We start from the raw sequence: 13,173 nt of genomic DNA on the forward strand, positions 1-13,173 counted from the left end.
TATTGGTATGGCAAAGATGGGCAGATATTTGTATGCTCATTGTTACAGAGAAAAGTAGAATTTGTAAGTTGAAAAGATATACACAGAATTAATGGCTTTATACTGAAAAAATCCTAAATTTAAAAATTTGCAAGTGACTATCTACACTGCTATTTATCAAAGTCTATTCTCTGAAAAAATATTTTATAGATAACTTCTTATACCAAATTTTAAAAATATGTTGAATAAACATGTTGGGAGTAGAACCTCGAAAATAATTGGATAGTTTTAAGGATGCTTTTAAATCAGTAATGAAGTGAAGAGGTGCATAAGCTTCATGGAGTGGGATCTAGTTCAAATATGGAAACACACGAGCCAACACCATGAGGCTGGGGAGATCAATGAACAGAATTTTTAATTGGATAAATAGGGTTTGAATTCAATTATTGAGGGAATGGGGGACAAAGGGTCATACAGAGTCATGAAGAAACAAGGAAAATAACAAATGGGGTATATTGTCGAAAAGGCAATAAATTGTACAAATAAAAATCAAAGCCACAACTTCATTTCAGAAAATAATTAGCAAACATATCTTGGGTCAAAGAGAACTCTGCTCTTGCGCTGCTGCATCAGTGTGTGGAAACTATTGGAGAGGAAAATAAACAAAAAGTCCTTTCAAACTTCAGCACCTGGGTATCCCTCCTTGGACCCAGGTGCAATTACTAGGTCTTGGGTGCAGGATGCACCTTTCAAATCAAAGGTGGACCTACTTGTTAAATCTCCAACCCAGCGATTTAAGGGGGATCCTAACCTGAGATGACTCACTCTCCGGAAGTTCATGATATTCAGATGCTGGCGATGCAACTCTGCAGTGCTGACATCACCAGAGTAAGCTGGTCGGCCATTTTTGTTTTTAAATTGGGCATGGAGGAGGCCTAGGTAAGTTTAACTGGGCTCCCTGTCCACCTCTGAGATACGTCAGGGGCCTGCTTGGATTCTGACCAGGTTGACCCAGTTGGACCCTTTCAAATTGCCACGTCACTGGGGCGCTAAACGTGCAAATTGCCCAGTTAACCTCATTTTACAAGGCAGTTTGAAAGGCACTAAAGAATGCTCGACAAATGGATAGCTTCAATTTTTACATTATTTACTTTGTTTTAAAGTGCATTAGGATTAAATTCCATCTGACATTGTTTTGCCCTTTTACTGCAAACTCATTTGAAAGATAATGCTGCACTCCTTCAGTGCTGCACAGGCCATCAGCCTGTATCTGTACAAGATTCTCAGGAGTGAACCTCAACCAAGGACTTGCGTGAAAGGTTGAGTACAAGAATCAAACAAGATTTTTTTTTTAAATTACACATTTCATTCAAGCCATCGACTTTTCCATCCACAATATACAGTAATTCCCAGACATTGATTCTCCCATTGCAATCAATTTAATTGTTTCACATAAATGACAAATCTCCATCAAGTCTTATGCCATGAACTATATACACCTCATATCACTCCTGATCCATCACTTAAATAGATACACACCATCAGCATTAAAGTTGATCCAAATATTGCTTCCTGCACAATCGTGTTGACCACAATAATCCTTCTAGTTTTGGCCCCATTCTCTCAACTCTGCTTTTAACTGGACCTTACTTGTCAAGGCAAAGATTTAGTTACAACAGTTTCAAAAATAATGCGATTCAAAACAATGAAACTTAATGCTCAACTATATTTTGTTTTGCAATAGATGAGCATTAACAGAATGGAGACCGATGGCAAGGTGGGCCATTTGGTGGGTTACAATGGATTCAGATTTTACCTCATCAGGGAGCAAGGTGAATGAGAGACAGAGAAAACACATCAAAATGCTGCAGGAACTCAGCCAGTCTTTCAGCTTCCATAAAAAAGCAAAGATATATTGCTGACATTTCAGGCCTAAGCCCTTCAAGGAATAAGAATAAGTCAAAAGCATGAAATCTCAGAATTCATGCAATGTTGGCTGGGGGAAGAATCCAGACCAACAAGAGGTGTTAATTAGATATAAGGGGAGAAGTAAGAATTGATCATGTCTGCGTGAAAGGAGATGGGAAAGGGAGCTACTCAACACTCATCTGCACATCCATTACACATCTTGTCTGGCCCCCTCCACCCCCACACATAACCAGAACAGGATTCCTCTTGTCCTCACTTACCTCCTCACCAGCCTCCACATCCAACACATCCTGCTAGCCATTTCTGCCACCTACTTCATGATCCACCACTAGACACATATTCCCTTCTACTCCTTCTGCAGGGATCATTCCCTCCATGACTCCCTTGTTCACTCATCCCTCACCACCATTCAGAGCCCCAAACAGTCCTTTCAAGGAAATCAATATTTCTTTCACTTGTGAATCTGCAAGGGTCATTTACTGCATCCGGTTCTCCTGTTGTGGTCGCCTCTACGTCGGAGATACTAGACGCAGACTAAGAAATCGCTTTGTTTAGCATCTCAGCTCTGTCCGCCACAATAACATGGATCTCCCTGAGGTCACCCATTTCAAATTCTCCATCCCATTCCCTTGATGAAATATCTGTCCTTGGTGTCATGCACTGCCAGACTGAAAATTGGAGGAACAACACCTCATCTTCCAACTGGGCATCCGCCGACCTGATGGCATTAATATTGAATGCTAAATTTTGTTAATCCCCCCCACTTCCCTAGCTCTCTCTCTCCCTTCCCTGTCTCCTTTGCACAGACGTGATGAATTATCACCTCTCCCCTTATCACCTTTTGTTGGTCGGGATTCCTTCCCCCCCCCCCCCCCCCCCCCCCAAGCCAACATTATCTGAATTCTGACATTTTCTGCTTTTGGCTCATTCCTTGAAGGGCTCAGGCCAGAAACGTCGGCAATGTATCTTTCCATTTTATGGATGCTGAAAGACCGGCTGAGTTCCACCAGCATTTCAGCGTTTTTAACTACAATCTGTAGGCTTTCGTGAAAGACAGGCAGACGGACGCAGAGGCAGACCGATCGGGGACACACAGAGACGGACAAAGAGAGACAGTCGGGATAAACGACATCGTGTCCCTGTGTGCAGACAACTGGCACTAGGTGCCCTATTTTTTTTTGCCCCAAGTGAAGTAGATCTAGTCCAGGAAGACATAATCTGCCGGGGAACAGCGGGTGTGAGAACAGTGAGAGAAAAAGAACGGCGTTGACGAAGAGCTCCGCATCGAAACGCCAACACCCCCCCCCCCCACACACACCTCCATCCCCCCACCCCTTATCCCCCCACCTCCATCCCCCACCCCCCCCACCCTTTATCCCCCCCGCCCCCTATCCCCCACCCCCTATCCCCCCACCCCCTATCCCCCCACCCCCTATCCCCCCACCCCCTATCCTCCCCACCCCCTATCCCCCCACCCCTATCCTCCCCACCCCTATCCCCCCACCCCCTATCCCCCTCCATCCCCCGATGTTGCTCCACCCGCTGACATCCTCCATCACACCGCGTTCAGCCCCAGACTGCATCATCTCCAGTCCCGGCAGGGGCTCTGTGGTCGGGACCCCCGCCGCCGGGGCCTACCCCACTCACATCCACGGGCCGCTCCGCTCGGCCGACTCAACGCCGGCTTCAAAGACCCGATCTCGCTAACAATCTACCAGCTGCAACCTCGGCGCGGACTTCAACTCACCGGCATGTTGGGCCGCAGCCGCCCCGGGGAGCACCCGGCCACGGAGGAGCAGGAGGCGGAGGAGGCGGCGGCTCGACCCCACCCCAGCGCACTCTGTGGACCCGCCGGCCGCAGTGCCCCCCCCCCCCCCCCCCCTTCGGGCTGAGGGCCCGCTCTGCAAACCAATCACTACCTGCAGCGTCCGGGATTGGGCGGAGCGGTGCCACCGTTCAGCCAATCAGAACAGGGGATGCTTTGGGCGCGTCTGGTTGCCCTGGAAACCGCGACGTGAGAGGAGGAAGAGAGTCCAACACACAATGACAGGCCCAAAGAGAGAGAGAGAGAGAGACGGCGGAAATAATTACTTAAAATGAAGTCAGGTATTGCTTTTTATTTAAAAAAAACATTTCTATAAAGACCAGAGTCAAAGATGTTTGGAAAATGGTTTCACCTTCTGCCATCGTTAAAGCCTTGACAGGGTAGGGGGATGGAGGGGGAGGGGGAGGGGATTGGGGGAGGGGTGGAGAGAGGGGTGGAGGGGGTGGGGGAGGGGTGGAGGGGGTGGGGGAGGGGGTGGAGGGGGTGGGGGAGGTGAGGGGTGGGGGAGGTGAGGGGTGGGAGAGGTGAGGGGTGGGAGGGGGGTGTGGTGGAGTGGGAGGGGGTGGGGGAGAGGTGGAGGGGGAGGTGAGGGGTGGGGGAGGGGAGGGGGAGGGGTGGGGGAGGGGAGGGGGAGGGGTGGGGGAGGGGAGGGGGAGGGGAGGGGGAGGGTGGGGGAGGATGGGGAGGGGAGGGGTGGAGGAGGGGTGAGGGTGAGGGAGGGAGTAGGTGTGGGGGGGAGGGGCGTCTGCAGGCACCGTAATTGTCGTGAAGTCACGACGCTGGAGAAACTTAGCAGGTCACACAATGAGCTTCGTACAGCCAAGATATGGATACATAACCAACATTTCGGGCTTGAACCTTGCATCAAGATCTGAGCAACCTGGAGGCACAATTAAATGGCTCGAGGGAGGGTCCGTTCACATTGTGTTCATGCCTTGCTGGAGCCTCCTTACCTTTGCTGGATCAAGGAGCCTGCCGTGTTTGTTCAGCATGGTGCCTTCACCTCACCACCTCCAAGCTGCAGCCCAGATCTGTAAATGAACCTGACGACCCCTGGCCTCTTGTCAGCTGGGTGATGGCCATGGGGCAGAGGTGATCAGCAGGAGATGGAATTTTTACCTCAAATACTTCAATGCCCAATCTATTGCATCAGGCCATCTTTTTTTTTCATTTGTTTGACCATTTAGATGACATGGAACAAGGCTTTGATTTCATGTTTGGCTGCAAATTATTGTTGTATTTTCACTCTCTGGAATAAAGAATAACTATTTTTGTGGTCGATGTTGATTTCTTTTTGAAAATCTTCCAATGTTCTGAAAGCAAAAAGTACGGAATTCAAATCCTTAAATAGTTGGTTTTAAATTCTCTTTTCAATTATTTATCCAGACCTCTGGATTACTGGTCAAATGGCATAAAAATCACACCACCATGACAGAGCAGAAAGCAAGTTTATGTGGTTTAGCATTTTGTTCAGGCACAGATGAGCTGACCAGTGTAAGAAAAACATTCATCTTCGTCACATATCATTTTTCCTTTTAGTACACACCAAAACTGCTGAATTATATCAATTTTTTATAACTTCTAACCTATTTAGCTTAAATATTACCTTGTCTGTCTCTGTTGGACTCTATTGCAAATTTTGAGCCATTACGTGCAAGACCAAGTTTTGATTTTCTTTTTTTCAATTAATTATATCTATTTACTAATTATAATTTTATCCCAGAGGATCATCAAATATCTAGTAGTTTTACAGATTAAATCTAAGATATTTCTTAGCTTAATGATCTTAAATGCATTTAAAATATAATTAGCATCTTAGACTTTGATATGAGGACCAGAGCTTACAGTGTCATGAAGTAAATTTAAACTAACAAAAAAAATTTGTGTTTTACTGAAAGAACCTTATGTTCTCATCTTCTAATTGATCATCATCCCCCTAATATCCCCCTTGCAAAGCGTCAGGCCCCGATAGCATATCTGGCAGGGTACTGAAAATCTGCACTAACTAACTAGCCAAAGTGTTCGCAGACATTTTCAACATCTCATTTTGGCAGTCAGAGGTTCCCACTACCTTCTTAAGGGCATCAATCATCCTGGTACCCAAGAGTAGCATTGACTGCCTCAACGACTACCACCCAGTAGTACTAACTTCTTCTGTTATGAAATGCTTTGAGAAGCTTGTCATGGCCAGAATTAACCTTAGTAAAGATCTGGACCCATTTCAATTTGCTTATTGTCTGAATCGCTCTACAGGAGATGCAATATTGCTGGCTATCCACTCAGCTCCGGATGGTTGCTCTTCAAAGACGACAGCTCGGCCTTCAGTATCATTATTCCCTCAGTGCTGGTCAAGAAACTACAAACTCTAGGCCTCTGTACCCCACTCTGCAACTGGATCCTTGACTTTCTCAATGGAAGACCAAAGACAGTACAAATTGGAAACAACATCTCCTCCTTACTGATCATCAACACAGGCGCACCCCAAGAATGCGTACTTAGCCCACTGCTCTACTCATTATACACCTATCACTGTGTGGCCAGACACAATTGCTGATGACACCACAGTTGTTGGCAGAATCACAAATGGCAACGAGGAAGAGTACAGGAAGGAGATGGATCAGCTCATTGAATGGTTGCTCATTCAACAACCTTGCACTCAACGTCAGCAAAACCAAGGAGATGATTGTGGCCTTGAAAAGGAAGTCAGGGGAACACAACTCAGTCCTCATCGATGGCTCAGTAGTGGAGCAGGTCAAGAACTTCAAATTCTCTGAGGATCTGTCCTGGAGCCTCCATGTTCTTGCAATCACAAAGGTGGCTCACCAGCAGCTATACTTTGTGAGGCATCTGAGGAGATTCAAGATGTCACCAAAGACTCTTGACAACTTCTATAGGTGTACCATGGAGAGCATTCGGGCTGGTTGCATCAGTGACTGATATGGAGGGGCCAACTCTCAGGTCAAGAATAAACTCCCTAACTCAGCCTGTGATATCAGAGGCACCAGAGTTCACTCCATCATGAGGTAGTGTCTTAAAAAAGCAGCCTCTGTCCTCAAAGAACCCCACCACCCAGGCTATGCCCTCTTCGCTCTGCTACCATTGGGAAAAAGGTACAGGAACCTAAAGATGAGCTCTCATCAAATCAAGTCACCTTTCTTTATCATTCATACCATGCTTGCACGGTAAAGATGAGTGTTTCTCCATGACCACATAGCATATTTACATTATTATAAGTTAGAACAGAAGTTAAACACATTAAAATATTAAGACTTATACAGTATCCTATCCCTAAATGTTCTGGGAATTCAGGGGAAAAACCTATTGCCCAATTTGGATGTGAGAGCCCAGTGCTGCAGTACCTCCTACCAGATGGCAAAAGGGAGAAATGTTTACTTGAGGGGTGTGTGGACTCCTTCACAATGTTTATTGCCTTTTGCCAGCATCATGATGTACATGTCCTTCATGGTAGGAAGAGAGCCCCCAATGATCTTTTCCATTGATTTCACTATCCTTTGCAAAGTCTTGGAGTCCAGGGAGGTACAGCTTCCAAATCAGGGAGTGATGCAGTTACACAGGAGTTCAAGAGCCATGATAGACCCCACTTGTGTTCACTCCTGGTCACCACTGCAGGAAGGATGTGAATTCAATAGAGAGGGTGCTAAGATGATTTACAAGGATTCTTCCTGCATTATGAGGATAGGTTGAGTGAACTTGCTCTTTTCTCCTTGGAGCAATAGAGGATGAGGGGTGATCTGAGGTGTATAAGAGGCTTTGATCAGGTGGATGGCCAGAAGTTTTTTTCCCCAGGGCTTAAATGGCTAACATGAGGGGGAATAGTTTTATGGGTGCTTAGGAGTAAGTACAGGGTGGATGCAAGAAATAGGTTTTTCACACAGAGTGGTGGGTATATGAAATGCAATACTGGCAACAGTGGTGGAGGCACATACATAGGATCTTTTAGGTATAAGGAACTGAGTAAAATGGAGGTTTATCTAGTAGGGAGATTCTAGGCAGTTATTAAAGTAGGCTATTAAGTTGGCACAGCACCTTGGGCCAAAGGGCTTGTATTGTGTTGGTCTATGTTCTAACTTAATCCCACTTCTGGCATTTTGCACTTTCTTAATATTCTTAACATGAGGTTAAGAAATAATTAAATCTTTGCTTATTGTTAATAATAAAGTTTATTAACATTTTTATTTTAAAATGATTTTTCACTTATGAGAAATTAAACCTTCCAATGTAAAAATAATGGTTTGTTTTTAAAATCACTGGATATATACAATTTGTAAAAGATAAAAGGATAGCCACATAATGCTGGGTTTCATGTTAATTATTTTCCGAGAAAGTAGTTTGTTCGGGCCTGTAAATGTTTTTTTCTTTTCATTAGCCACCAAATTAAAATTATAGCCATTTTCATAAAACAGATGGCCAACAGCAAATATTCATGAGCATTAAATCCTGTTTGGTGAGGAGCTGGAATGGATAAGTTGATACATTTGCTAGTATCTATTCCAGCCATGTCATGGGTAGCCATATCATTATATATAAACCTCAGTGTAATTATAATTGAAATTAACCCATCTGCATATTAACAATAGCTAAATAATATACAATAAACTTTCTCCCATAAAGTACATTCATCAGCAAAATAGACATTTGTAACGATGGAAGAAATTTAAATCATAGAATAACTACCAATAATATTGTATTTCAACTGGTTTTTGGTTTCCTGCTAATGGACAAACTTATCCAAACATCTAGAATAGCATAAACTGATTGTCCACAAGGTGTCACTTTGGTACGTAAAATGCAAAACAAAGATTACTTGTTCAAATTGGCCATTCCATATGAAATTAGTTCATCGTATTAGCAGCATGAACATAACAGAATCTGTCCATAGAAAATCATTCACAGTTAATAAATTTAAAATTTAAGTCTGATCCTCAGTGTTCAGTTGAGTAGGAATCATGCAATATAAAATCAATTAGGAGGTCTTGCCACACAAACAAAAATTATCAACTTGGCCCAGTTAACATTATTTTTGCCAAAGGCTGGAAATTTGTAATCCCATTTCAGGTTATCAAAGCATACAGAGAGAACATAGAATTAGTGGAGTTACAGTTCTTGGGGAGCGCAAATAAGGTAGTTCAATGTGAAATATTCCATAAATTACTTTGCAGAGCAAGCAACATTCTGGCTTCTTCAATCAATATCATAAAAAACAGACAATTTTCTAGTTGTTAGTGAGATCTTAGTTTGTATAAATATATTGCTTCAGATGCCTTGTGATAAAAGTGACTCCTTTTGAAAAATAATATGTATGACCATTTTCACAGAAGATATTTAAATCCAGATCTCCAATTCATTTTGATCATTTTACTCTTTTTTCTTACAAGAATATTGTACCATTCAAATCTTTTACTTGTATGATAACTTTAAGTTTATTTGTCACAAATTATGTTGTACAGTGAAAAGGTTTCTTCTGCAAACTGACCAACAGGATATCTCTAACATTACATGCCACTGTTTATAGAGCACAATTTACAGAGTACAGGATTACAGTGAAAAGGAAGATCCATAGCACCAAGCAAGGGCAGCATGAGAACACAGTTATGGGGTTCATTCAGGAGCCTGTGGCTGCAGGGAAGAAACTGTCTTTAATTCTGATGGTGCAGGGTTTTGCACTTTTAAGCCTTCTTCCAGATGTGAGAAGGGGGAAAAAAAAAGAGTATGTCTGGCAAGATGAATCTCTCAGAATGTTGACTGCCTTCCCTCAGCAGCAGAAAATATAGGAGTCCCTAGAGGGAAGGGAAGTCTTCACATTCCGAGATGCATTCACTACCTTTTGTAGTTTCTTCTGATTTTGAACAGTTTCCATGCCACACTATGATAAATCCAGTAAATATGCTTTGGGTGGTGCACCAGTGGAAGTTGTTGAAGGACAGTGGGGCATGCCAAACTTCCTTAGCCTTCTGAGAATGTAGAGCCACTTGTGTGCTTTCTTGACCGTCACATCGTGGTTGGTCTAGGTCAGGTCACTGGAAATTTTTGCTCCAAGAACTTGAAGTTTCCACTCTCTCCACTTCAGTGCCATTGATGTGAATGGGTGTGGTCTCTGCCTCCTCTCATGAAGTATGTGATCATCTGCTACATCTTATTAATGTTGAGAGAGAGGTTGTTATTGTGACTCCATGATATCTTCAATTTATTTCTTTTATTTCCTTTTGTTGTTGTCGCTGAATTTGAATGATATTTTAGCTGTACAGTGGTGGATTTAGAGAGAGTGCAGAAGTAGAAGACTAAGTATATATCCTCAAGGAATTCCAGTTTTAAGTGTGATTATGGAGGAGATGTTGTTACCCATCTTCTCTGATTGTAGTTTGTTAGACAGGAAGTCAAGGATCCAGCTGCAGAGGGAAGAACTAAGATCTAGATCCTGAAATAAGACATGACCATGGAAATAACAATAGATCTGACAACTACATAAAATCATCAGTTTAGCCATATTTGTATTAATGTATTAACATATTCTTTATTAATTTTATGAATTAATGGCATCACTTTCCTCAAAAAGGATCTTTTTTAATGTGTGTTGTTCTTAAACCTATTTCATATTATTAATCTAATTCAGTACTCACTTGAAAGATCATTCAACTGAAATGTTAAATCTACTTCCTCATATCCAGGCTTCTGACTGACCTGTATTGTGTTCTCAGCATTTTCAGGTTTTTTTAAAATTTCCATATCTATTCTGCTTTGCTCTTGTTTCAATATTTAACTCTGTGGAACTATTTGGAATGAAAAAAAATTTAGTGAACAAAAAGAAAAATTACTTGAATAACTTTGGCTAGTTATGGACAGGTTAGTGCTTATGTTAATGTCTGGTAGAATGTGAGGTTTGGGCTAATCAAGAAATTTGCCTATGGTTGGGGGGTGGTTTAATGCAGGGCTCAAAAGTGTTGGAGATCCTCAGCAGGTCACACAGCATACATGGAAAGTATAATCAAGCAATGTTGAGGGCCTGTACTCTACTTCAGGAGTGCCAAAAACCAGGCAGCTGTTTGAATAAAAGGGTGGAAAGTGAAGGGGAATCAGGAGGAGCTCAGGCTGGGAAGAAAGATATAGGTAGGAGGAGCAAGAAGAGAGAGAAGCTGAGGGGCAGAAAGCAAAGAAAGATAGTTTTCTGATATGAGAAGGAAAGTAAGGGGCTAGGGAGCTGGAGGAAGGAAGGCAGGGTGAAAGAGAAAATGGGGAAAGGGGCTAATGAAAACTAGAGAGGTTGATATTAAAGCCATCTAGTTGGAGACTGCCAAGATGGAATAAGAGTTATTGTTCATCCAATTTACAAGTAACCTTAACTTGACAGTAAAGAGGTCACGGACAGACCTGTTATTATAGCATTGGGGTATGGAACATATGAGACATTTTCTTTCACATTACCTTTCCGTGGTGATGTAACTCTAAATAGAGTTGCATCATGAAATTAATTCCCTCCAAGATAATCATTGTGTCAATACAACATGGCAACAGGAGCAAATCATGGTTAAAAGTTTACCAACTTGAGGCATTTATATTATAAACCTTTCAGTATGAATATGTATCTTCAGTAGCTGCATTGTGTCCATTTCCAACCCATATTCCAGATCAACTTGACTGGGAAGAAGGAGCTGATTTGGCAGTTGATAAGAGAGATGGTCATGGTGCCAAATACAGTAATGGGAAATTTCAGGGGTACCATACTGCTTTGCTAATACAGGGGTACCAAATTTCAGGGGCACCATACTGCTTTGCTAATACAGGGGTACCAAATTTCAGGGGTACCATACTGCTTTGCTAATATAGCAGGTTGAAGAAATTTTGAGGAATAATGTTAACTGGGGATATTGATACACAGTTCAATAAAAGTGATGATGTGATTCAATAAAATTATAAAAATGCAAACTGATTATCCAAGATACCATGTTAAAATGTGTATTGTACCTTGGTTAGAACATGTGCAAAAAGACAATGTACAATTCTGGTATCTACTTTGTTAAAAGGATATAGAAACACCAGAAGGTTCAGAAAAGATTAATGAAGATAATAGCATGTATGATAATATTAGGGAAGGTTGCAGAGGCAAAGCTATTTTAATCTAGGAAATAAAAGATTACATATGATTGGATGAAGATCTGAGATGATGATGGAAAGCATTTTGCACTTCTGGAAGAACAAAAATTCAGAAACATGGTTTTGACAGTCACTATTACATACAGTGAAAAAAGTCAGGAGAATTTTATTTCCTCAAATAGAAAAAAATGTGACACGTTAATCCAAGACCTAGTTGGGTCAACAGGACAGATACAATCAAGCTATGCACAGCAAAAAAATAGAAGAATACAATTAAGGGAATGTGCACTAAGAATAGAAGCTTATGTGGAGTCTAAACACAGTCAGAATGCAGTTGGGGAAAATGGTCTAAGGAAGAATCATGCATTTAATTTCAACCAGAATTGGCTCCTTTTGGTTTCTCCTCCCAAATACCCGTTAATTTTTTTTTCTAGATTATTAATATAATGGTTTACAAAAGCGTTTTTAATCATAATTCAAATTGGAGAGTTATCGTGGCGTTCTTTAAATGAAAACCTAGCACTTACTCCCTGGAGCTATGGGTTATTATAATTCAATGAAGTAATTAAAATATAAAGTGACTGAGAAGCAAGTTGCTATTTCTTTTTCAAAAATAAATAATTTACAGAGAGAAAAATAAAAGGTTCCCTTTAGTTTTCGGTGTATCTTCTATTTGTATATAGAGGTCTTTACACTTTGTCACATAGCACTAGGCATCTGTGAAATCTATAGATCAGAAGGAAGAAGATCCCTTTTAACAGACAGAAAATACAGTATAAAAACTAAGCAAGTGCAAAGTTGTTACATTTTTTCCGCCTTACAAAATGGCATTTATAATTGTTAATGATTGTACAGTTAATTAATTTTCAATTTTTAACAAAATTCTAGGTTCGCAAGTATAAATCTTATGTAATAAGAAACAGTTTTTGATCCTGATTATTGAGCATTCAAGATCGTACTGAAATTCTCTCATTCGTGCACAAGATGCAGACAGAAACCTCAGATAACTAGTAGAAGAGCTCATCTCTTCACAAATTACCCTGCTTATTTGCACACTTCTGCCTTATCTGTGGAATAATCTGTGGTTCCCACACTGACCTTATTAACCATTTTAGAACCCAAAGGCAGAGGGGAAGTCATCTTCAATCACAATGGACAATGTAAGAAGAGGATGATAGCTTATTTATGATTGGGGAGTAGCTTCATTTAAAATAAAAGTGTTTCAAAGAGCTAGATTTGTCATTTCTCAAGTTTGCATTAAAGATAATGACTTTTTTTTTTCCATTTGTTAATTCCTAAATCCTATCACCATTAGGTAAATCCTACAGTTT

General features: G+C 41.5%; 1 protein-coding gene and 1 long non-coding RNA gene across 2 annotated transcripts in view; one reads left to right on the forward strand and one right to left on the reverse strand.

Moving 5' to 3' along the window:
- kif3a (kinesin family member 3A) overlaps positions 1-3,774 on the reverse strand; it is a 54,477-nt gene extending 50,703 nt beyond the window's left edge. Inside the window, exon 1 of the mRNA XM_069898125.1 lies at positions 3,656-3,774. Coding sequence (XP_069754226.1) covers positions 3,656-3,661 — 6 coding nt within the window. The 5' untranslated portion in view covers positions 3,662-3,774. The remainder of the gene's footprint in view (positions 1-3,655) is intronic.
- A 27-nt stretch (positions 3,775-3,801) lies between these two features.
- Positions 3,802-13,173, forward strand: part of LOC138743186 (uncharacterized) — a 95,842-nt gene continuing 86,470 nt past the window's right edge. Inside the window, exon 1 of the long non-coding RNA XR_011344701.1 lies at positions 3,802-4,014. This is a non-coding gene — a long non-coding RNA (uncharacterized lncRNA). The remainder of the gene's footprint in view (positions 4,015-13,173) is intronic.

The sequence above is a fragment of the Narcine bancroftii genome, chromosome 9, assembly GCF_036971445.1.
Source record: "Narcine bancroftii isolate sNarBan1 chromosome 9, sNarBan1.hap1, whole genome shotgun sequence".
Lineage (NCBI taxonomy): Eukaryota > Metazoa > Chordata > Chondrichthyes > Torpediniformes > Narcinidae > Narcine > Narcine bancroftii.